This window comes from Tenebrio molitor, chromosome 2 (assembly GCF_963966145.1).
Source record: "Tenebrio molitor chromosome 2, icTenMoli1.1, whole genome shotgun sequence".
Lineage (NCBI taxonomy): Eukaryota > Metazoa > Arthropoda > Insecta > Coleoptera > Tenebrionidae > Tenebrio > Tenebrio molitor.
In genome coordinates, this window is record NC_091047.1 from 19,432,861 (window position 1) to 19,456,404 (window position 23,544).

Below are 23,544 nucleotides of genomic sequence, written 5' to 3' on the forward strand. Positions count from 1 at the left end.
CGTTGTCGGTTGTATTTTCGAGGTAGAATGCACTGTTGGTGGATTTTTGATTTTGGAACAGATTATACATTCATTTTTGTTTTAGACCAGTGGAGGCTATTTTAATTTTTTTAAATGTTGGTATCGGGGCTATGTCAAAATAACAAAATCAAAATTGTTCGAACTGCCAGTGTCAAATTTGACATTATTATTAAGTATTAAGGTAAATTAGTTTTAAATTTGTGCAATATTTACATTTATCACTAAATACACACATTATTGAGTCCTCGAAACTATGTAGTTAATTGGAAAATGATAATACTTGGCTACATGGTCATGAATTTTGACAAGAAAGTGTAACCTCAAATATTATACATGATGTATACAGTGTGATTGGAAAAGAATGAGGACAAGTTGAATTTGGCGCCATAAATTATAGTGCGTTTCATGTTTTGTGTGTGGCAGTTTTGCTTCAGAAGAGCATCGCTGTCAAGATTTATCCATCGGTTTCCGTCAAACCAGGGTCAAACCGATTGTTTTGATTTCGTTTGTCAATTGTCACCACTTAGAATTCCCCAGTAGATACGCCCATGATCATATCAAGCTTTATTTTTGCTGTCAATACTTGTCACCAACATGACAAATTATTCACTAGGAGCCAAATTCAAATTGTCCTCATTCTTTTTCAATCACACTGTATTCTCGTGTCAAAAATGGATTGATTACTCCCTAGAATTCGACCTTTAGGGAAATAACGTTTTTCATGTTGTGTGTAACTAAAAGTTTCAAAAGTAATTTTGAATGCCTAAGGTTGGTTACTTTGAATTGAGAGATTAAATCCAAATAAATATGACGCCAGTAACCAAAATTGATTGTGAAACGAAAAATCATCTATCACTTAGCGAGAAATTTGTCATTTGCAACTGTTACAATTAATTTGCTGTCTTACATTTTTGGGATATCTTTTGTTTGTCACCAGAAACCACATAGCCTCCAACCTAACCAAATTTATGCCAACCTAGTAACGAATATCCCTAAATCCTAGGGAGTAATCCATTTTTGACACGAGAATATATTGTCATTCAGCCACAGTCTTACCATACAACTCGCCACATTTCCATAGTCTACTCTGGTATAAAACAAATGTGAATGTACTGTATCTCTATCACATGTACTATCCATTTACTAAACTCCCGCACTGTCAAAGTGTTTGCAAGTTGCCGCACTGTCGTTCAGAGACTAGTAATTTTTACTTTAACGTTGGTGCAAAAATTAGAAATTTCAAATTTGAAGTTAAGTTCAATAAATTCGGTTTCTTTCATTCAAAATATTACTTACACGAAGTGGCTGCACAAGAAGAAGATATGAAATGTAAAAGAATGCTGTTAACGGCCAGAGAGAAGCAGGGTATTGTCAATTATTGTTTGGAAAGAGGAGAATTAACTCCATTAATATAACCACACTTTTCTTGTTGACGTTCTTATAACTAGATTTTGTGTACAGGCAACTGAAAAGGTATGTCACCATAGGTACACTCCAAAGAAAATTAAAAAATTTGACACTGACAGTGCGGGAGTTTAATAAACGGATAATAATCTTTTGCTGTCAAAAGTTTTATAATTTATTCATCTTCATCAAAATTGTAAGTATTCATTGAAAACTGTCCAATTTCAAGTACATCTTAAACAGACTGGGTTACAAAAACCAAAAATAATTTATCGAATCCATCAAGCCTGCAGTATTGATAAAATTTAGGAAAAAATAGAAAAACTCGATTTTAAATCAACTAATAATGCAGAAAGTACACGAGGCACTAAAACCTTTAATGTGGTTGATAGGACGATGGGTGGCCATAAAAGGAGAAGGCTCTTACCCCACTATCGAACCTTTTACTTATTGTGAAGAAGTTACGTACGAATCTCTTGGACAACCATTACTAAACTACCAATCCCGTTCTTGGAACCCGGACAGCGGTGAGCCCATTCACATCGAACGCGGATTTTTACGCATCAAACCAGGAACAAATCAAGTTGCGTTCATGATTGCACACAATCGGGGTGTAGTTTCACTGGAGGAAGGTTGCGTTCACGATAAAGAAATCACATTAAAATCTACAAATGTCTGCTCTATGAGTTTCGTAAGAGAACCAAAAGTTTTAGGCCTGGAACGGATAATCACACTCAAAAAAGATGGGCAGATGGAGATTGTTCTTTGCATGCAAACGGAGAAAACTACGCTGACAAAACATTTAAACTCTATTCTTAAAAAGTGTTGATTTTTAGTATAGATACGAAAGAAATCGTGTGTACCATGTGGATGAAATTATTTCGATAGTTGGTAACTTTACTTTATAACGTTATAAATATGTAATCGCCATTAAAATGGAACTACGTAACTAACTCCACTAGTTCTTTGTTGTAGACTAATTTTCTGACTACTCACAGTAGATTAATTGCGCAGTTGTCTGATCAGGATTTGCTCGAAACAAATATAGTCATTAACAAACACGCCTAAAACTTTCGCTAGATAAAGCCTCGCCTTTGTAGTATCAGGGTTTCTGTGCAGCTTATCAATTACCTGTTGTTTTATGTTGATATAAAATTAACTTAATATTAAAGAAGAAATGCAAACCGCAATTTCATTCTTTTGAAGCTGGGGACGGTGTAAACAAAAACCTTAGAAGCGTGTACAAGTTCCAATAGAACTATTTTCAGTATCATACGTTCTGCAAATTATTCTTGACAAAAATCTAAGAGATAATTATTTTTTTTAAACGAAATATCAAGGTTTAACTAAGAGATCAAATTTTTGTGTAAAATTTATTTAAAACTTAGTATGTATTTGCAAATATTTGTAACATAAAAACTTACATTAGAATCAATACAAAAATAGTAAAAGTAAAAAATATAAAAGTAATGGGTAAAAACAGTTTACAGATTCAGTTTTAATAATAAGCGTCTTCTATTTAAAACATTAATAAACATGATAATAATTTTAAAAAATTTTATAATACACAAAAGAACTTCCTTTTCTAGATGAACATGCTGCAAAGATAGACAAAAAATGACATCACAAATACAGCTAAAAATTACACTAATAAAATTGAAACTACCACAATTCACATGCTGAAACTTTATTTATAAAACAATCTTTAAATCCTTGAAACAAAATCTTTGACTGTAACCAGATTTCTCTACTACCTTCATCAGTTTGATCTACTTTAACATCAAATGGTTGTATTGAGCTTTCAATATCACAAAAATCTTGGAACACTTCTAAATTATCACAGCATGAACACATTGACGGGTTTGAATAATTTAAATTTATAACAGTATGTTTTGTCTTGGATGGAAATAGCAGTGGTTTGCTTGGTACAAAAATGGTGTCTTTATGCATAGCAGTCAAGTTATTTTGTGGTCCAGTCACTTTCAAAAATATATACATGTTACAACATGTCAAAGAACTCTCAAGTAAACCCATCCAAATCTCTGACAAGAATATGTCCCTGTTAATGACACACATTAAACTCAATGGTAATAATTTAGTTTAAAACGTAGCTTACCGTAAGATCCTGGGCTGTTTTTTACTATTGTCAGCAACATGATTTCTCTCGATATGACCATTGGCAAGAGATGACACCTTCACTGTGTATATTTCTTTTGGACAAACTGGGCTTACACCAAGCACAAATATCACTTCTTTTAAATTACTACCAAGGTGTGAAAAGTGTTTAGATATATTACTCATAATGTTTTCCGCAGCATCGTACGCCGACGATACAATTTGGAAATGTCTGTTAAGTGTAAAATTTCTCTTTTTACTTTCGTCGAAGCTTTCTCGCTTTTTGCTTACAATATTTTTCAACCATGTGTAAGGGTATGGTATTTGTGATCTCTGATATAGGAGATTTTTCATAACTTCGTTTACTAAATGCGCGCATGAAAGTGGGGTTAGGATAAAGTCGGTAATTGGCACGTCGATTGCTACATCAAAATTGCACTGATGCTTTGTACTCTGATTAGCGGTCATAATTAATATTGCTCTTTTTAAATTCGAACTGACTAAAATTAAAATATTCACACCAACACTACAATTTACATTCAAACATTCCAAACATTCAAAATTTCAAACAGGTAAGAGGTACAAGAAGGAGGGAGGTGACCCGTGGAGGAGGTGCAGCTAAATCACAAGTGTGCGCGCAGGCGCCTTTGGCTTTTTCGCCACTTGGAAAAAACTACAAAAAACTAATGAAATGGCACTTAAAATCCCGCCAAGTCGCTAAATCATTAATTACGCTTAAAGGGGTTGCCTTTTATAATTGGCGGGTTGCTTTATTTTTTTTCTACGGACTGTTTTTAGGAATAACTATTTCGGTCAACGAAAACCTGACTTTCGTCACCAGTAAAAGAAAATCCCATAACGTTAACTTTCGTCTCTACTGACGAAAATTACTTGATTAATTTTCATTCAATCCCGTATAATATCTTGACGATTTATAACTACTCAAATTAAATAATATGATCTGGTTGGAACATTTTGTTATTTTTAATTTTATTCAAAATTAAAGTGTTTGTTTACTTTTTTTTAATTTGTTATATGGTATACTCGTAATCGAGATCGTTCAAAAAGTATAAATATATCAATTAACATTCAACTGTTCTCTTCGTTTAAATATATTATTTTCGTCCTCCAAATTTAGCGCCGTTGGTATATCATTAAAGCCAAAGGCGCCTGCGCGCACACTTGTGATTTAGCTGCACCTCCCGTGGAGGTGGCAAATCAAAGACATAGAGAATAGTTGTGTTCTGTTACCAACAGTCGGACATGGAAGAATAAAAATCCCCATAGACAATAAATTTGTAATTTACAATTTTACAGTTTCTTCTATAACTAACTTACAAAAATACATTTAATTGGACTAGTATTTGAGCGTTACTATTTTTTATAATTCTGTACACAAGAAAAAAAATTAAAAACCCCTCACGCTTCTTATGGCACTGTCTTCTTCTACAGCTGACATTACCCTGTATTCACTAAATTCCATAGTAAAATTTGCAGTTCCTGATGTTATCGTTCTCAGGATTGTGGAATATCCTAATATTTCAGCTAAAGGTATTTTCACTGAGATTACCTGAAATTGTAGATATATTATTTCCACCCCAATCTTCTACCGACTTTGCGAATCACGTGACTGAAAAATGTCCCATTGTATTTGAATTACCTACTTACCTTCATTTTTCCTCTAAGAGTTACATTTTGTATGTCAGGTCTTCTTCTTGATAAATCGGCCATAATAATTGACAAATACTCCTCTGGTGTAGCAATTTCAAAATACATGATTGGTTCTAATAGATTTGTACCCGATTCTTTGATTAACTACAAGCATGTTGTGAAAATACATATCACTGTTAAACAATATAACAATATACAGCTGGAGTAATTACCATCCATCCACTCCCTATTGCATTTTTTTGTAGTCAGTTTTATTTACAGAAAACTTCACGAGGTTACCTAACCCTCTCAAAATGTGTCAAATACCAAAACATCAAATTAAATAATGTGATAGAGACGGAATGTGAAGTATTTTTTATATAAAACGCAACTATTCGTAACTGAAGTGTCTAAATTCAATTTGGCTGCGAATTTAGCTGCCAACCACACAAAGCAAAAACTACTAGCCACTCTACCACCTTTACTTGTATCTATTGGAGGGATGTTAATAAACTCTATTTTAACTTACTTTTTGTACGAGTTGTGTCACTGCCGCCGCAATGACACTCTCTGAGGTTCCCCTCCCTACTTCAAACATGTGCAACATCACTTCAGTGTTGACAACACGACACCCAATCTTGGGACCGTGAGTGACACCAACTTCGATTCCCTGTCTGATCGCTAGTAAATGTTTTGGAAAAATGTTGGCGATATTACTGGCAGCGTCAGGACTTTTATCCAACTTCATTATGTCGCCACTCAAAACAAGTTTGTTTGTCGGTATAATCGACAACTTTACGTTGACCATCTGTTTGTTGTTGCCAATTTTTGTATCCACGAGTGTGGTATCCGTAACTTTGTTTTTTGGTGCTTCCCAGTAGGCAATCTGCAGCGGACCTAAATCTGCATTGACTTTATACTCTTTCAAAATGCGGTCTCTGATAATTTCTAAATGTAATTCCCCCATTCCTACAACACACAACTAAAAACAAATTCAACAAAAAAAAAAAAAAATCAGCACCTGACAACACTGTCTGACCAGTCTCGGAGTCATGCGTGACTCTTAAACTGGGATCCTCGCGTTGCAGTTCATTTAATGCCTGCTCTAGGGCAGTCTGATAAGCTAGACTTGGTGGTTCGATCGAACAAAAAAACACAGGCTCGGGGATTTGTGGTCCCACACCAAACAAACTCTCCACACCTTCTTCTTTCACTTCGCTATTCTTTTTACTCGACAACTTTAACATCTTATTTTTTGCTCTTTGGGCGGCTGTTTGAGAATTCGTTACCAAATCTCCCGCCATCACTTGCTGTAAAAAAGCAATTGCATATTGGTCGTCACAACTGATTTCAGTACCTTCAGCCCAGACACAACAGCAATGTTACCATTTCCAATGCTGTCGACTTCTTGCAGGTCGTCTGCGTACGCAACAAATAATTTACCAGTCTGCTCGGCCTTTTCCTGTTGAATGCTGTAAATCCTTTGGCTCTTATTGAAGACTCCGTTGTATATCCTGAAGAAAGTTAAGGGTCCTTTTTGCTTATCGTGTCTAACTTTGAAAGCTCTAGCACATAAGTTTTCGTCAAAACTTGTAAAATGCTTGTTGCGTTGATTTGGCGACGGTAAATACAAAATTACCGAATCCATCAAAGGCTGAACTCCTATGTTTTTATACGCGCTACCTAGCACAACCGGAACTGCTTGCTTACAAAGGAAACAATCAAAAATGTATTTGAAAAAATCACACAACTGAAAATACCTGCTTCAATGTAACTTGGTGTACAGCTTTAATAATATCTGCCGTAGTAACAGCGTCAAATGATTCTGACGATATGACTAAATCCGCCAAAACGTCGTCGAATGTTGATAAAATATCGACCAGTTGAGTTCTAGTACGTTTAACTTCCTCCCAAAGTATTGGATCAGATTTTTCTGTGATTCCCACGCGAGTGATTTGTTTGTCTTTGCTCCTATCGTAAATCACTTTTTCCATAGTGAGAATATCGGTTACACCTAATTCAATATTTGTTCAGAATACAAATATTTTGTTTGGTTTAATTAGTTACAAAAACATTCTGTAATTTGCACCTACCTACAAGAGAGCCATTTTCAATTAATGGCAACTGGAGACGCAGTACAGGAATTTCCAACTTTTCTTCTATGGACTTGCAACTTAACTCTAAACTTGAATCAGCTCTGTCCATTTTATTAACAAAAATAATTCGAGGAATTTTGTATTTGTCCGCTTGTTTCCAAACCGTCATGGTTTGTGCCTCAACGCCTTTATTTAAAAAACAATAGAAAAATTGAACATTATTAAAAAAGAAATAAATAGGTACATAATGTAATGTTTCCTGTGTTGTCAAAATTCAAAAACTATAACACTGTGTGATCAAAAAAAAATTCTGTTATGGTTCAGTTGGCATTGACAGTTTAAATATTGCTGTATTTGACAACCGTCAAGTTTCTCTGTTGGACGTCAGACTGTTTCTTAAGCAACAGCAATATTTAAACTAGAGCTGCCAACTGAACCGTGATTATCGCGGTTTACTCATTTTTTTTTCAATCACATGATATAAATTACAAATAAAATAAAAACAAAATTAGTAGATTAGAGAGAGTTGGCTCCATCCTGGTTCCTAGGGGCGTTTTTCGATGATAATTGGCTGCACTTTTATTGTCAAAATCACGACCTGCTGTATTATAACCGGCCTGTTCAAAAGTGTAATTTGAGTGATCCCCGCAGAGCGCTAGTGTACGGGCGCTTTTTGGGGATATTATTCATCTTAAGTTTTTGTCACCGAGAGTTTTTCTCGTTCAAATGACATTCGAATTTAAAATCAAAAACACAAAAATACAAATGTATTCAGTATTGTTTTAGAAAGAAAATATGAACTTATTGTGCTCAATCTTAACTCTAAAATCATGTCTAAACCTTTTTTTCCGCATTTTTATTCTTCAGAAGCGCCCGTACTGTGGCACCCTCATCGGTGAAAATTGGCTCTTTCTCGGAAACATTTTCGCAATGCTTTTTTAATGAAATGAACAGGCCGGTTATTATACAGCAGGTCGTGGTCAAAATTATCATTATCTGCGTTTAAATAAAATTGCTCATTAACAAAATGTTTCTAGAGTGAAAATAAAATATAAATACTATGTTAACTATTTAAATTTGCTTGAATTACGGTTGGGTTCAAAAAAAACGGGAACTGTCAGAAAAAGTTCTGGCAGATTTTATTACATTTTTATAGTTTGAAACGGCCTTTTAGAATTTAGGTTAAAAAACTGCATTTATGTGTCAGAAACACTACAGTCAAACAGACACAAATTGACAAATTAAATTTCCAATTCACATCAGGTCAAATTTCATTTCCCGTTTTTTTTTTAAGCCAACTGTACCTTCACAAATTTTGTGAAAACCAGGTTGCCAACCCAAATCTAATTCTCAAACACTCCCCTAGGAACACGATCGAGCCTACTTTCTCTTATAAAGGTGTTTTTTTACATTTGGCGTCGTAGTAGGCGTCGGAGAGTCGATTGAGATCGCATCACTCGTCTAAAAGCGTAAAGCTGGTTTGACACGATGCTAAATTTTATAGAAAATTTTTAGAAAATGAGAGAGACCCTCGATCAGGACCAATGAACGATCAGGATCATAGTCTGTCTTTGTCAAATCCTGATCGTTCATTGGTCCTCTCTCATTTTCTAACAAATTTTCTACAAAATTTAGCATCGTGTCAAACTGGCTTAAGATTTAAACAGCTGATCCGTCATCCGTTACCTGTATAGTGTGTTGGAACTTCGTCCAACCACTTTTGGAACATCCCCTCTGTCGAAGGGGTGGGGACGTCCAGAAGCAGAAATCAACCCTCAGACGACAGAACGACACAAGACACAAGACTCGAAACAAGACTCGTCTCTATACAAACACTTTCTTGTATTTTACATTATTCAATAAATTGTTAGTGTTACCCAATATACGACTATCAATTTTGGTCCTTCGACACAAGAGAACATAGTGCGTTCACAATCGACAGTTCAACGCCGACGGCAAATTAAAAAAAACACCCGTTATACCACTCTAAATAAAACAAGCCTTTTTGTGTTTTTGTTTGATTTTATTTAATGTGTTAATATTTTGCTTCAAAGTCTAACTACTCACCTGCAGACCCATCTAGAACCACCACAGCCCCATCCAATACATTCAATGTTTGTTCGACTTCCATTGTAAAATCTATGTGCCCAGGAGTATCAATCAAATTAAACTGATGTTTCTTCCAGTAAAAAGTAACTGCAGCCGAGGTTATGGTAATACCCCTCTCTCTTTCCTGATCCATGAAATCTGTCACAGTATTTCCATGATGAACTTCGCCCATTTGATTTATCAGTCCGGAATAATATAACATGCGTTCTGTCGTTGTTGTTTTACCTGTTCCAATAGAATAACATTATAATTTTCCGGTTACATTCGCTGTCATATAACCTGCGTCTATGTGAGCCAAAATTCCAATATTTCGTATTCTGTTTACGTCCACATCCTCAAATTTCTTTTTTGTACTGTTGTATCTTAAATAACTAAATATGCGTGGTTTGAATGTACTTCTAAGACGAAACACCGGGAACATTTTAAATGTAAACTTAACCTAGTTTTTGTTTTTGGCATTTATGGATTTATGTGTGACGATTGTAAACATGTGTGAAGTAACTTCTCATGTTGGCCAACACATAAAGTAAAACAATTACTAAAGTAGTAAATCACATGCTAAAAAAAATAGATGTCAAAAGACGTATTCAGTTGCAGTATTGCAAACAGATGAGTAACAAAATGCTCTTCATTGTATATAAATATACGGGGTGATCAAATAGGACTGTTTAAGTTGGTAACACTGAATTGTATTTTAAATCGTATAACAGGAGTAACTTTCGGTTGTTGATGGCTTGTCGTTGTTAATGCTATACCTACATCAGATATTTGTCAAATAAACCAACAAAACATATCCGGTTGCAGTGTTATAAATAACCGAATTAAAAAATTTTCTTAATTTTAGTGCCAACTTAAACAGTCCTTCTTGATCACCCGGTATAATTATCTGATTGTATTGCCAACTCAAACAGTTCTTTTTGATCACCCAGTACTACATATTAGAATTACTTACAATTACTGTATAATACTAAAATTTAAAACTTAAAGTCCATTCCAAAAATCAAAAACCAGCAACGTCGCATTTTCGTCGATAATTACTATCGGCAACGCTGTTTAGTGTAAAATTTGGTGAGAAATTCATCTGGGGTTCGAGTGAAAATAATAGGAATTTGAACGAAATTCAAAGCAATTGAATTTTATTTTGAATCAATTTATAATCACCAACATAGTATGAAAAAATAACTACATAGGGTTTTTTAAATTTTATCAATTTAAAGCAACAGGTGGTGATTTTTTTGATTTTTGAATGGACTTTAGTTATGAGTGGCATGACAAATGACAAGTGGCAGGCTATCTAAACCACGGAGTAGAGAATAATAGGGAGGGGACATACGGCCGGTCGAGTGAAGCCGCCTTAATGCGCATGTCTGCTATTAGTACGCCCCAAGAAAGTGAATGAAATCAGTTGCGTTGTGATATTTAATGTGGTTTTCTAATTTCTCATACTCTGAATACATTTGTGATGCAAAAAAAAATATAGTGTTTTATTTTCCTGCAGTTTTATTGTTAATTCCCAACATCTCAAGTAGTGTTAACTGGGGCGTACCTCACGGGTTGCATAAAATTGCGCCCGTTTCCCTGTCCCTCACCGCTTCAATTTACCGCGCCCATAAGCTAGCTTATGTCCCCTCCCTATTATTCTATACTCCTTGATCTAAACTGCTTGTTGGAAATGCTTGGATAACGAAAAGAATAAATAAATCACTAGTTAACAAAATTTCACTTTTTGTCTGTTGCCGTAAATTTAATGGCTGAATATGAAAGCGTTTTAGAATCTTTTTTTATATCTGACGTCAGAATCTTATCAACAGCTCTAGTTTTTGTGATTTTTTCGAATATTACTTCACATAATGTTTCGGTATATTTTGATCACTGATCACTGTGTACGACTATTAACGGAAGTGCAGTTGGAATGAGTTCTTCAAGAAGGTTTTGCTTCAACGATCCGCAACATTTGTGCTACATATGTGGCCAGTATACTTTGCAAAATCTAGAGGAAAACAATTTCTGACTTTGTCATAAGTGTCTACTTTTTGTACTTTGCCATGCCTTTGGATAAAAATAACAAGTGTATGTAAATCGTGTGTCGAATACTTAAGACTGTGGAACAGAGGTAAAAGAAGTACCTTTAAATTTGGAATTCCAGCAATTTGGCGAGAACCCAAAAATCATCTAGATGATTGTCATTTTTGCAGTTTCAATGTGAAGGGTATAAATAAAAAAACATCGCCATAAATGGGAATATCCAAGTGCTCCTACGTCTGTAAAGCTTCCCACACAACATTTAGACGATGTTTCAGTTCCGTCGATTCCTTTCACTGCTGAACAAATTTTACAAACTTTAGTAGATGACGATTTTTCAGAAACAAGAAAACGATTCTAAATTTGACTATTAACGATTTGAACCTCTCAAAACAAGTCTCTGAATCGTTAGCTTCACGATTGAAAAAGAAAAATCTGCTTGCACTAACAAAAGTATGGGTTATTTGTAACTCAAAAACTAGAGCTGATAGAAAAAAACAAGAGGCATTTTCGGCAACAGCAGACAAAAATTACTCGGAAACGGCAAACAAATCTGAGGCAACAGATACTGTGTAAACTAGTGAAATTAATTTTGTTCAGCTAATATTTATTTTTTTTACCTTTATTTTTTTTACAAAACAATTAGAAGGCAGAACTAGAAAATAAAATGTAAACAATTTCACTTTATTTATATTCCCCAAAATAAAAAAACAAATCTGAAGGTATAAATGAAACATTTTATAAATAAAATAAAAAGCTTCGCAAAAATAGAGAGTTTTCGCGTTACGTTTTTCAGATAACCGTGTACGCTAACGCCGGTGTTGCTAGGCAATAGCGTAACCGATTCATTATTACAATAATCGATTACGGTAATTTCTCGCAAATAGCGTACCCGTTATTTTAACGGAACGTAACGCGAAAACTCTCTAATGAAAGCAAAACGTTTCAAATATTTGTTGTAAAATGTTAACAGAGTTTAACTGCGTGAAGTGCATAAGAAATGGGATTGAATCTGCTCAAAAACCAATTATTTGTTAAGGGATTGTAAAATATTCCAGAAGTGAAAATGGTTGTACACTTTTCTGCAAAAAAGATGTTAGTTACTGAATGCCAAGAAATAAATACCTAATCAACACCTTTTTTAAGAAGGTCAATTAAATCGTTGAGTGCGATAAATTTATCATATTCGTGCGTTCCTTTGGGTATGCATTTAAATACATTTTCTGCTAAAAAGATTCCTGCAAAGTGTGAAAGCCACGTTTTATTAAACGTGGTCATGAAAAGCGATCCTCCTGGTTTGAGGCATTGGATGCAAGATCTCAAAAATTGTTGTTTTTCGGTAACGTGTTCGATAGTTTCAGAACTAACAACCACATCATATTTTTGGGCGTTAACAATTGCGTGTTCTTCGATAGTTGTACACTCATAGTTGAGTGACAAATTTTTACTTTTTGCATGAATCTTAGCCACATTGATTAATTCGTCATTTGCATCCACACCTGTTACGAGTACGTTGTGACCGGCACGATTTAGAGCTTCCACTAATATTCCACCTAAAAAATTATTATAACAAAATGTTTAAGTAAAACCATATTTAATAAACAATAAAACAGCTTGTTGTTGGAGTAAATAATTAATTATCTTCGTGATGAAATATTTTTTATGTTCATGATAATGAATTAACAATGCTTAATAGCTTATAAGAAAAAAGTTGAAAAAAGATACAAACTTGGTCTATATTTTATAAGTGATTTCTCAATGCCGCAATTCTAAGATTAGTTAGTGATTTTCATTATTCTGTTATGAAAGAAATTACTTCTTTGTTCCTACCTCCACATCCCACATCTAAAACTGAAACACTCTTGCCTTCATGTCCTCCTGTTGCGCCTATTTTAATCAAACGGTCTCGGATAAGAGGAATTCTTAAATCATTCAGAGAATGAAGAGCTCTCAGAGGACCTTTATCGTCCCACCATTCGTCAGCTAATTTTTTAAAATGTTTCATTTCCGTGGAATCCACAGTATCCTTCTTTATTGTTAAATTCCTACAGGATTCAACAATAGTAATTAATTATACACCAAAGTAGAGAAGACATTTTTTTAAGGCGAGGTAGTTTATTAAAGAAGCGAGGCTTAAAATTGTCTTCTCTACCTACCGTGGTGTATATATTATTTCTTTCACTACTAGATACGTTAAAACCCTTTCTAATAATAATTATTAATTAAATTATTTTGTCCTATGTGACGATCCGAGTTCTCATTTTTCAACAGTTGCTATGAAAATTGAAAATCGTCTGTCTACGTTAACCAATGAAATCAAAGAAAATCTTTCGTTGCTAGGTGACGGCTGTTCATTATTAACCACTGGTTAATAATGAAAAATTATTAACTAGTAGGAGAGAAATTCTACTTCTGGGTTCAGTTCGAGAGTCAATAATGACGCCTTCTAAGACTAGTAGTGAAAAAACAATCATATTCAAACATAATTGATTATTTATTTAACTGAACAAAACTTACCTAATGCTAGGAAATAATAATTTAGTGCACATTTTGGAAAAAATGTTTTGAGCAAAATTAATATTATTTATTTGGATTGCGCTATTCAAATTCTTTAATTTGATCACTTCTACGCTAGACACAAATACAAGACGTTGAACTCGCAACACTGAAAAAGTATTGAGTAACCGCGGATGGCTAACTGTTTTACTCTAGGGCAAAGTCTCAGAGTTGCGGGTTTAACATGTTTTACTCGTTTTACGTTATCTATCAAAAATATTCAGATTAAACTAAGTATATCTGTTTGTTGTCTAGCAAGTAAAGTTATAGTTGTTGCTAAAGGCATTAAGATAAGAACATGAAGTAATAATACCCGTTAATTCTATGGTATATTATTATACTCATGTCATATCGTGAGGAAATTCCTTAACATTGACACAGAACATAATACACAACAAAGTCAAAATGCGGAGGCGAGACGCCGGTAATTATGTTGATAAGCACTGCACTATTACTTAATAGTAATATCCGTAATAGTGTATGTACTCCGGCAAAATTGCCGTGCCGCCGGGTGGCGGAGGGATAGTGGATAACGGATAATGTAAATAAATATTAAAAGTAAAATAAACAACAAAAGATAATTCTGGTTTAATCACCTGAAATATTTTATTTGTGACGTTAAATTGAGAGAAAGACTGGAAATTTTGGAATTGGAGGAAAGGTAAACGCGTGCAGCTTTATTACCTATTCTGAAGAAGCATTACATTGTACTCTTGATGAAAAATACCTACTCGCTGGAGGTAGGAATTGCATAAGAGTACGTTTCTGAAGAAAAAAAAACACCCCAAAATGACAGAATGGAAGAAGAAACCGCCCGTTATTCAGTCTAAAAGATTTTGTTATTTGTCGGAAGATCAATTTCAAGACAAACCTGAAAGACAATAATTTTGTTTTTTCATGTTCGAATAGTTTATATCACTCGTCTATAAATTGCTTTTGCAACAGTTTCTGAACTAGGAGTGATTTTTTGTGTCGACTTTTCTATAAATGTGTTAAATAAAATTAACTTATTCGTTTAAGGGGTTACATCACCTTGGCGTTCGGAAACTAAACTGTATATTCGTATGAAGAAAAATACAATTAAAATTCGAAATTCACAAAATAATAATAATAGTAAATTATATGTTTTTAATTTGTTGTAGGGTTGTAGCCAATTTAGCGCGTCTTCTGTAAGTATATGAAGTTCGGAGAAACCTTGCTTGAATTTAGTAAGGGGACATTCTTCGATTCTTCTACAATGTTTTGGATGGTTTCTTTTTCTGCACCGCATTCACAGGAGGGATTTTCACGAATGTTCCAGTGAAACAGCATATTATTGCATTTGCCATGGCCTAAAGCGGTTCTAAAGCACCAGATTTTCATGGGTAGATCAAATCCTGGATCTTGTTTTGTAGGATCCTCAGTTAAATTTTTATTGAAAATATCTACGTCTTGCCAGGCTGCTTTCCAATAATCACATATGGAAAATGGTTGCACGAGAAATTCTTCTTTCCAAAGTGGTTTACTTGATTTTAATCTATAGGGTGGTAAATTTGCCATGTCTTGTGTTATCGAGTACATGTTAGGTGAATTTTGAAATTTATCCCAAATTCGTTTAGTGACGTATTTTCTTCTAATGTCGTACGGAATAATGTGCGCTAAGACATGTAGCCATGGTGTTGGAGTAGAAAGTACCCGTTATTATTCGAAGTGTGGTATTCAATTGAGCATCAATTTTGTTTACATGTGTACTGTTCTTCCAGACAGGGCAACAATATTATGTGGTAGAATACACTAGAGCTAGTCCTGCCACACGCATTCGCTCCCCAACTTGTGCCTGCGAGTTTATGTATAATGTTGTTTCTTGTTTTCAGTTTCTGTCGTAACTTTTCGATGTGTTGTTTGAAGGTTAGAGATGAATCCAGAGTTACTCCTAGATATGTTGGAGAATAATTATGTTTAATTATAGTTTCGTTGAAGACTACTTTCAGTTTTCTATTTTTCTGGCTGCTTACGAGATGGAAAGAGCAAACATCTGTCTTTTGAGGGTTTGGACAAAGTCGCCATTTTGTGAAACATTTATTCAAAGGTATCAAATCGTCTGACAGTCCGCTCTCTACATTTTCAAAATTCTGATGTTGGTAAGCCATTGCCAGGTCGTCAGCATAGATGAATTTTCGGGAATTTATTGGGGGTAAATCACTTGTATATAAGTTAAATAAGATCGGTGATAATACTGAGCCTTGAGGTAAACCATTGTTAAGAAATCGAAATTTACTGCTTTTGTCTTCAACGAAAACCCTGAATTGACGGTTAGACAGCATATCTTCTAACAGTGAGACAATTTTTCCACAAGGTATTACGTTATACAATAATTTATGTATTAGACCATCTTTCCAGACTGTGTCGTAGGCCAACCAAATGAGAAGCAACCGAATTTGGACTGACAGTAGATTTCGATCTAGTAGTTTCATTAGCTGCTCTTAGTTTTTGAAGTAAAGACCAACAACTGAGACTAGAATTAGTAAAGTTCATGTTTTCCATAAGTTCATTCCATTTTTCTTTTCTTGAATTTTTCAGTGATTTTAATAATTCATCCGCGGTGTCTGGATTTGGGCTTATTTGATATTTTTCAAACAGATTATTACAGAGCGCCCAGAAATGTGGTAGCAAGTTTTTCAATTGGTCCCGCAAGATGACACTTTTTTACACAGACCTTTTTTATGCATGCCAACGCCGCTATCTAAATTGAGATAAATAAATGTTAAGAATTGTCAGACGTAAAACATTCAAATTTAAATTTTATTGAAAATGTTCAAATTCACCACCATTATGCTCAATGCATAACTGAACCCTTCGAGCAACATCTCGACAAATTTTAGTGCACTAATCGGGGGTAAAAATTGTTCGGTAAACCTCCTTAACATATTCTTTTGAATAAATTCAAAAATTGAATGTTGCAAGATTGAACAAATTTGGCTTTTCGAAAGTGCCATCTTGTGACACTTTGTGTAAAAGTAACTACCACATTTCTGGGCGCACTGTATTAGTAGTAGGTACTGGACCAACATGTGGTATATTCTTTCCGGAAGCCTCTTGGAATGAACTTTTTAGCAGCACTTTTAATCGCTCCCACGAATCTTTGATAATAATTGTTGCGGGTTGCTGGGATCCAACAAGCGGTTTCTTCTACTTGATTGTGAAATGTTTTCCAGTCAGCTTTTTGAAAATTCTAATGTGGTTTTTGGATAGTTGTGGCATAACGGGATCTGTATACCGGCAGTTATTAATACGGCCTATGGGGAAAGTTATTTAGCACACAACGACAACGTGATGATTGTAAAGGTTCGTCATTGTTATTTGTAGTCACAAAACACAAATCGGGGTTGTAGTCCCTTCGCCATCGTGCAGAATGAAAGCTTTTCCTGTCTTTAGCATCAAAGATAGGATGTAAGTTATATGGCTCTGCCCATCTAAATAACAATTCTCCATTTTCATCGTTTTCTGCATAACCCCATAGATTATTATGACAGTTGAACTCTCCAATAAATGTTGCTGGGTGTTGGTAGTTTAAGTTAAGGATGTTTGGCCATCGGGCATAAGGAAAAAATTTTTAGAAATGATGATATAATCATACATTATTTTTATTTATATAATGATGATACTTATAATATAAAATAGTAATGATGATATAACAATACATTATATTTATTTATCCCTTCTTTTAAATAAATGAATAAAAATCTCGTCAATTTATTAATTCGCAATTTAGTTAAAGGTAAGAGTATGAATATAAACAAACAAAAAATAGTTTTTTACATATTACATATTATTTATATGTATTATTCCCTTTTAATTCCAGATGTTACGACATAAATTTGCTTTTATCACATGTAACGAATTTATTCGACCAAAGCCATCGCCAAGAAATTCTATTCTTCATGCAAAAATATAAAATATATGATTATAATGTTCTTTCGCTAATGTACCTAAGTGTCTTTACTCTTTCTATGGTCACTATTAAAATATTTATTTATTTGTTATAGTAAGCCCGGTTTACTCAACTCAATTTTAGTTAAATTTCTTAATTTTTCGTTATTATTGCATTTACCTACCTTGTAGCGTAATAATAATAATAAATATATTTCCTACAGGAAGCACCCAATTACAGGAAATAATGTGCTGAGAGCACGGTGCATACAACTACACTGACCGGCAAAAAAAGTGGGACATTAAAAAAATTCATTTATATTTAAGTATGTACGTTATTTTTTTTATCCCAAAAGTTTATTTTTGTTTTATTTCCTATTCTCCACAATTTTCTTTTGATTTACTGGGTTTTACCTTTCAATTGTTGAGTTTTTCTTAAATCTATTAAAATCTCAGATGGCGTTTATTTTCTTTCGTCCTAAAAAAAGCATTTCTGACATTGTTGTCATGGAATTTTCACAAATTTGTTATTCAAGTTGTCATTTTGTCATTGAAATGCCATTATCGCAAGAAGATTCTGCAAGAGCTATAGCTCTAGTCCACGTGGGCTTCAGCATTCGCGAAGCTGCGAATTCTCTTGGTTTTGCACGATCCAGTGTCCATAGAGCCGTACTTCGTTTTCGTCAGACTGGAGGGTACACCAGAAGATCTGGATCAGGACGTAGAAGAAGTACAAGCGCTCGTGATAATCGATTCATTACGATGCTTAGTTTGAGAAATCGGCATATGACGGCAGTTAAGTTAAGAAATCAACTGGAAAGGGTACGAGAGGTCAACGTGAATGAAAGGACTGTAAGAAGAAGACTTGGCGAAGCAAATTTAGGGGCCTATCGACCAGCAACTGGACCAGAACTTCTCAGAGGTCATCGGGTTTCCAGATTACTTTTTGCACAGGAACACTTAAATTGGAATTTAGAGCAATGGAAGTCGGTACTCTTTAGCGATGAGTTGAGATTTGCTCTCCGATCTCCAGATGGACGGGCGAGAGTTTGGAGAAGACCAGGAGAAAGCTATGCACCTTGCAATTTTTCTTGGGAAGCCCGTACACAGTTGGTTTTTATTGAAAGAGGCACATTAACAGCCCATAGATATATAGAGGAGGTCCTACAAGACCATGTCGTGGGTTTTGCCCAGTTAGCAGGCGATGGTTTCATTTTCATGCACGACAATGCTCGCCCACATACTGCTCGAATTGTAACAGATTATCTCCATGATGTAGGAATTGATACAATGAACTGGCTAGCACGTAGTCCCGACTTAAACCCCATTGAGCATCTATGGGACGTTGTCGGTAAACAGGTTAGAGCGCGGCGTGGTGAGCTAGTGTCTCTTCAAGAGCTTCGAAGAGTCGTGCAAGAAGAATGGGATAATACCCCTCAAGAAGAAATTCAGCACTTAATCGAGTCAATGCCACGAAGGCTAGAAGCTGTAATAAGGGCAAGAGGCGGGAATACCAAATATTGAATTAAGTAGAGGCGTTCATGTTCCTTGTTTATTTATTTCTTATAATTGTATTTTTCTTTTCTGTTGTTAATGTGTTAATTGAAGCCTTTCAAATGACATCTTTGTTAGGTGGTATATTTTTAAGAACAGAATACAAGTAATGACATCATTTTTACTTAATTTTGTAATAATGATTTTAGTATAATATTATTTTTCTTGGTGTCCCACTTTTTTTGCCGGTCAGTGTAGATTACAAGCTGATAAGTCATAATAATGATCAACTCTTTAAAGACAACAGTCGGTATTCTACAGCGTCAAGAATTGTTTTCAAAGAGTCAAAGTTAATGTCACACCTTGTAGCGAACTGATTCAAGTTGTTACACATTAAAATAATCGGCGACTTAAGCAACACATTTGTTCTGTAGCTAGGAATATACCATATTAGAATTTTATTATATGTAGTTATTTAAATGTATCAAACACACTGTTTCGTCTGATTTGTTTGGTCACTGAAGCAGTAGTATTTGGTTTAATTTCATTTAATTAAATTTATCAAATTTCTAACGGCATTTCAAAAGTTGTCCGACGTATAGAAAACGTTATAACGGGACAAATTTTATGTTAAAAAAAATGGTAGATACATAAAATTTACAAGTACATAATCCAACATATTTAAAAGATAAATAAGTATGTATACAAAGCTTTAAGTAGGCAACACAGATATTTATCTTATTTAATATGTACAGTTGCGGAATTAAAATTTCGGGCAGTATTGTCATTTTCATACTGTAAACTCTAAAACAACCTTTACGTTAATATAATTTAATTTTTTGCTCTTGTCATGTTTTTGTCATGTTGATTTATTTACATTAAAAAATAGTGATTTGTGGCATAATAACGGGTAGGCAGGTGAAAGCGATGATTTCATTTCACCCATTGCAATTAACTCACCCAAAATTCAAAAACTGACTGCGTGACCGACACAGAAAAGTTTAATTTTTGAATGTCAGTCATGATGACAGCAAAAGGTGGCTTACAGAGATTTTGTTGAAATGACAGAAAAATACTGCCCGAAATTTTGATTCCGCGACTGTACCTAACCGTACATAACGGTTATTCCAGAAATAAATCAGCAAACCTTAATAGCATGAAGTGCATACGAAAAATATTTGTTTTTAGTCGAATACCACTTATTTAAATATGGATTGTAAAATAGTCCTGAAGTAAAAATCGTTGTACACTTTTCTGCAAAAATGATCACATCCTTAATTATTATTATTCCTATGTACTCCTAAGACCTAAAAATTAACTGATATTTTTACCTACCTTTCGACAGCATTTCAATTAAGTCATTAAGACCAATAAATTTGTCATATTCGTGTGTTCCTTTCGGCACACATTTAAATACATTTTCCCATAAATCAATTGCTGAAAATCTACCAAGCCATGTTTTGTTAATCGTGGTTATAAAAAGAGATCCTCCTGGTTTGAGACATTGAATAGATGATTTTAAAAATTCTTCTTTTTCCGTAACGTGTTCTATGGTTTCAGAACTTACTACAACATTATATTTTTCTGAATTGGTAACACCAAATTCTTCGATTGTTGAACATTCATATTGTAACTGAGGTAGATTCTCATCTTTTACGTGGAATTTAGCTACATCAATTAATTCAGAATTTGGATCTAAGCCAGTCACGTTGTAACCCAAACGGCTAAGACCTTCTGTCAAGATGCCACCTAAGGAATTAAAAAATTCACAAAGTGTTTTAGACTTATAAAGCTAATAAAATAACACATGTTTATCGGAATCTTTCAATTTAATAGAAAATTTCTTAGAAATATTACATATACTCGTACGTGTTGTGAGGTACTAAACTGAAAAATTGCTTGAAGGAAGAAAATTCACTTAAATGTAATATAAAACCTAAGTAGAAATATCGATCTCCCTTTAGAATTGAAAATTAAAGATGTCATTTACGGACAAAAAATGGGTGCTTTCTTGTATACATTTTTGGTACTGATAGAGACCCTGAAGGGAAAAATTACAATGGTAATGTTTATTTTATTAAACAATGTTACAACATAATGCTGAAAATGTTTACCACTTTTGTTGTAAGCACAAACGAGCTCTTCGTTTAACTCCACTGATAGCATTTTGTAACATGATTTGATTGTTATTGATTTATTTAAATAAGTGTATCGAATCAAAAAAATCTAATCGGTTCACGATTAATGTGGCTGTGATTTATTTTTATCATGTTGGATAAACTGACTCAATTTTATATTTTTTCCTGTCAGAAATATGACATGATTGTTCCGACATTCAAATTTGAACAATGTTGTCTAATGGAAAACGGATGTATACAGTTTTCCATTAGTACCTATGTTATACATTTAGCATTAATAAACCTTGCACATTTGTTTTTATAAATATTCAAGTTCGAATTTCAGAGGCATTCATACTCAAATTATGGTTCAACTCGAAATTCGTTCAAGCTGGCAACGATGTTACCATTTCCGTCACATAATGTAACCTTAATTGAAATCAAGCTGACCTAACAGGGAAGCTATCAATTTCTATTGGGGAATTTTATTTGTTCTGTAGCTATGTACTACCAACAATGTTAACAGATGTCATAGCCACCCCTTATCCACATTCAGCGTGAATCGGTTATACGGCTTCAGTTCCAGCGCCAACATTAATAACAAATTCGATAGTATTGAACGTAGAAAATAATTTAAATGTTAATTTACCTATAGTATATTAAAGAACGAGTTTTATAAGGGTTGATTTGGCGCACGAGTCCCAAGTGTAGAAAACGACCCGCAGCGGAGTTTTCTATAGGACGAGTGCGCCAATGCCCTTATAAAACGAGTTTTTTATGTTATTTTTTAGAATTTGCACCCTTGTTTTAATTTTTAATTAAAAAAATTAAATTTTCAAATTCTAGGGAATTTTGTATTAATCGGTAATTCAAGGTAACGGATGTAACTACATCTGCAACAGATGTTAAAAAGTAGAGTTTGAACATTAATATTGGAAGTTTTTTGGTGTAAATGACAATAATACACTGAAATATTGATAAAAATTTTCTTAGAGATCTATTAAACTATGACTGCTTTAATAGCCATAAACGACTCCAAATTGAATACAATAATAGATTAGAGACGCAAATTCTAAAAATTGGTTTTACACCTAAAAATGATTGTGTACCGAACTTACAAATGGTTTATATAAAAATACCCCATACCTCCACAGCCTACATCCAAAATTGAGAAATCTTGTGAAGATGTAGTTATGCGTTCATGTGGTCTTAGTACGCCAATTTTAATTAAACGATTTTGGATAAAAGGTATTCGTACATTGTTGAATGTATGAAGACCTCGTAGACGACCGTTCTTGTTCCACCATTCATCAGCTACGTGCCTAAAATGTTCTATTTCATTAGGATCAACAGTGCTTTTGGATGTTGTGTAGTTCCTAAGGTAAATAAGAAGCCACAATAAATGTAGAACTTTTTCCTTACTCACATAACTTACCGGATACTAGGAAATAATCTTTTGTACATTGTGGTGATGAAAAGGAAAAACAATCAAAAAGCTTCAACTTCACTTCCTGTGTTATTATAGTTTGTCACTGTTCTGTTAGAGTTACGATAAATAAACATGTAAAATATTACTTGTGACCAATAGAAGATATTGTACTGTAACTTGACAGTAAAACTGAAACACTGCAAATTAAGACATCTGTTATTTACTTATTATCCTTTAAAATAAATAACAAAGATTATCGTAAACAAAATACAAAGAAACGCACCTGCACGACTTATTTAGTTTAATTACAACTTGTTTACGTTCACACATGCACAGTTAAACAGGCGAAGTTGAATGCTAAGTGATTTAAGATTCCATCATTTTAATACTTTTACTGAAGGAGGTTACATTAGGAATTTACAGTGTGTCAGAGAATGTGTTTCTAATTTACAATTCTAACTTTTGCAAATAAATTTAAAAATCTTCTCATTGGTAACACCAGAATTTCAATTTTTGTTAATTAAAACACTAATTTTATAGGAGTATAATTTATTGATAACTAGCTGACCTGACAGACGTTTTCTTGTCCAATCCAAATTTCAATAAATTTATTTGTAATCGT

The 23,544-nt window shown here is 33.9% G+C and overlaps 4 protein-coding genes and 2 long non-coding RNA genes across 7 annotated transcripts in view; 1 reads left to right on the top strand and 5 right to left on the bottom strand.

Moving 5' to 3' along the window:
* The window catches only part of LOC138124615 (uncharacterized), an 80,593-nt gene that overhangs the window by 20,533 nt on the left and 36,516 nt on the right, over window positions 1–23,544 (bottom strand). The gene's annotated exons all lie outside the window — the stretch shown is intronic.
* Window positions 1,158–2,378, top strand: LOC138123063 (uncharacterized). Its single transcript, XR_011156693.1, has 2 exons — window positions 1,158–1,621; window positions 1,818–2,378. It is a non-coding gene; the product is annotated as an uncharacterized lncRNA (long non-coding RNA).
* On the bottom strand, window positions 2,917–4,166 carry LOC138123062 (MAD2L1-binding protein). The gene is made up of 2 exons (XM_069037576.1): window positions 3,542–4,166; window positions 2,917–3,484 (listed from the first exon to the last, which is right to left on the bottom strand). Exons 1-2 carry the CDS (start codon window positions 4,006–4,008, stop codon window positions 3,088–3,090), a joined length of 864 nt encoding a protein of 287 aa, XP_068893677.1. The 5' UTR covers window positions 4,009–4,166; the 3' UTR covers window positions 2,917–3,087.
* On the bottom strand, window positions 4,825–9,941 carry mRRF2 (mitochondrial ribosome recycling factor 2). Its single transcript, XM_069037573.1, has 9 exons — window positions 9,675–9,941; window positions 9,354–9,620; window positions 7,284–7,472; window positions 6,951–7,204; window positions 6,548–6,895; window positions 6,212–6,500; window positions 5,720–6,159; window positions 5,209–5,355; window positions 4,825–5,110 (listed from the first exon to the last, which is right to left on the bottom strand). The coding sequence occupies exons 1-9, from the start codon at window positions 9,814–9,816 to the stop codon at window positions 4,949–4,951; spliced, it is 2,238 nt and encodes a 745-aa protein (XP_068893674.1). The 5' UTR covers window positions 9,817–9,941; the 3' UTR covers window positions 4,825–4,948.
* LOC138123061 (ubiquinone biosynthesis O-methyltransferase, mitochondrial-like) lies at window positions 12,081–14,194 on the bottom strand. Its single transcript, XM_069037575.1, has 4 exons — window positions 13,935–14,194; window positions 13,248–13,462; window positions 12,554–12,970; window positions 12,081–12,499 (listed from the first exon to the last, which is right to left on the bottom strand). The coding sequence occupies exons 1-4, from the start codon at window positions 13,964–13,966 to the stop codon at window positions 12,384–12,386; spliced, it is 780 nt and encodes a 259-aa protein (XP_068893676.1). The 5' UTR covers window positions 13,967–14,194; the 3' UTR covers window positions 12,081–12,383.
* Window positions 17,627–23,293, bottom strand: LOC138124413 (ubiquinone biosynthesis O-methyltransferase, mitochondrial-like). 2 transcript variants are annotated; one of them, XM_069039447.1, is made up of 5 exons: window positions 23,206–23,293; window positions 22,929–23,119; window positions 22,640–22,815; window positions 20,712–21,125; window positions 17,627–20,630 (listed from the first exon to the last, which is right to left on the bottom strand). In XM_069039447.1, exons 2-5 carry the CDS (start codon window positions 22,955–22,957, stop codon window positions 20,515–20,517), a joined length of 735 nt encoding a protein of 244 aa, XP_068895548.1. In that variant the 5' UTR covers window positions 22,958–23,119; window positions 23,206–23,293; the 3' UTR covers window positions 17,627–20,514. The 2 variants fall into 2 exon arrangements, with proteins under 2 accessions (XP_068895548.1, XP_068895547.1); XM_069039446.1 differs by having other exon boundaries at window positions 17,629–20,630; window positions 22,640–22,869.

Bases quoted from the DNA above. Each gene is read 5' to 3' on its own strand.
- LOC138123062 (XM_069037576.1), bottom strand. From the start codon at position 4,008: ATGACCGCTAATCAGAGTACAAAGCATCAGTGCAATTTTGATGTAGCA. The intron at 3,485-3,541 runs GTAAGCTACGTT...TGTCATTAACAG, and splicing joins AAACAGCCCAGGATCTTACG to GGACATATTCTTGTCAGAGA.
- LOC138124413 (XM_069039446.1), bottom strand. From the start codon at position 22,957: ATGTACAAAAGATTATTTCCTAGTATCCG. The intron at 21,126-22,639 runs GTATGGGGTATT...TTAATTCCTTAG, and splicing joins TTTGGATGTAGGCTGTGGAG to GTGGCATCTTGACAGAAGGT. The intron at 20,631-20,711 runs GTAGGTAAAAAT...TCATTTTTGCAG, and splicing joins AATTGAAATGCTGTCGAAAG to AAAAGTGTACAACGATTTTT.
- LOC138123061 (XM_069037575.1), bottom strand. From the start codon at position 13,966: ATGTGCACTAAATTATTATTTCCTAGCATTAG. The intron at 12,971-13,247 runs GTAGGAACAAAG...ATAATTTTTTAG, and splicing joins TTTAGATGTGGGATGTGGAG to GTGGAATATTAGTGGAAGCT. The intron at 12,500-12,553 runs GTGTTGATTAGG...TCTTTTTTGCAG, and splicing joins AATTGACCTTCTTAAAAAAG to AAAAGTGTACAACCATTTTC.
- mRRF2 (XM_069037573.1), bottom strand. From the start codon at position 9,816: ATGTTCCCGGTGTTTCGTCTTAGAAGTACATTCAAACCACGCATATTT. The intron at 9,621-9,674 runs GTTATATGACAG...CTATTGGAACAG, and splicing joins TTTGGCTCACATAGACGCAG to GTAAAACAACAACGACAGAA. The intron at 7,205-7,283 runs GTAGGTGCAAAT...ATATTGAATTAG, and splicing joins TGAAAATGGCTCTCTTGTAG to GTGTAACCGATATTCTCACT.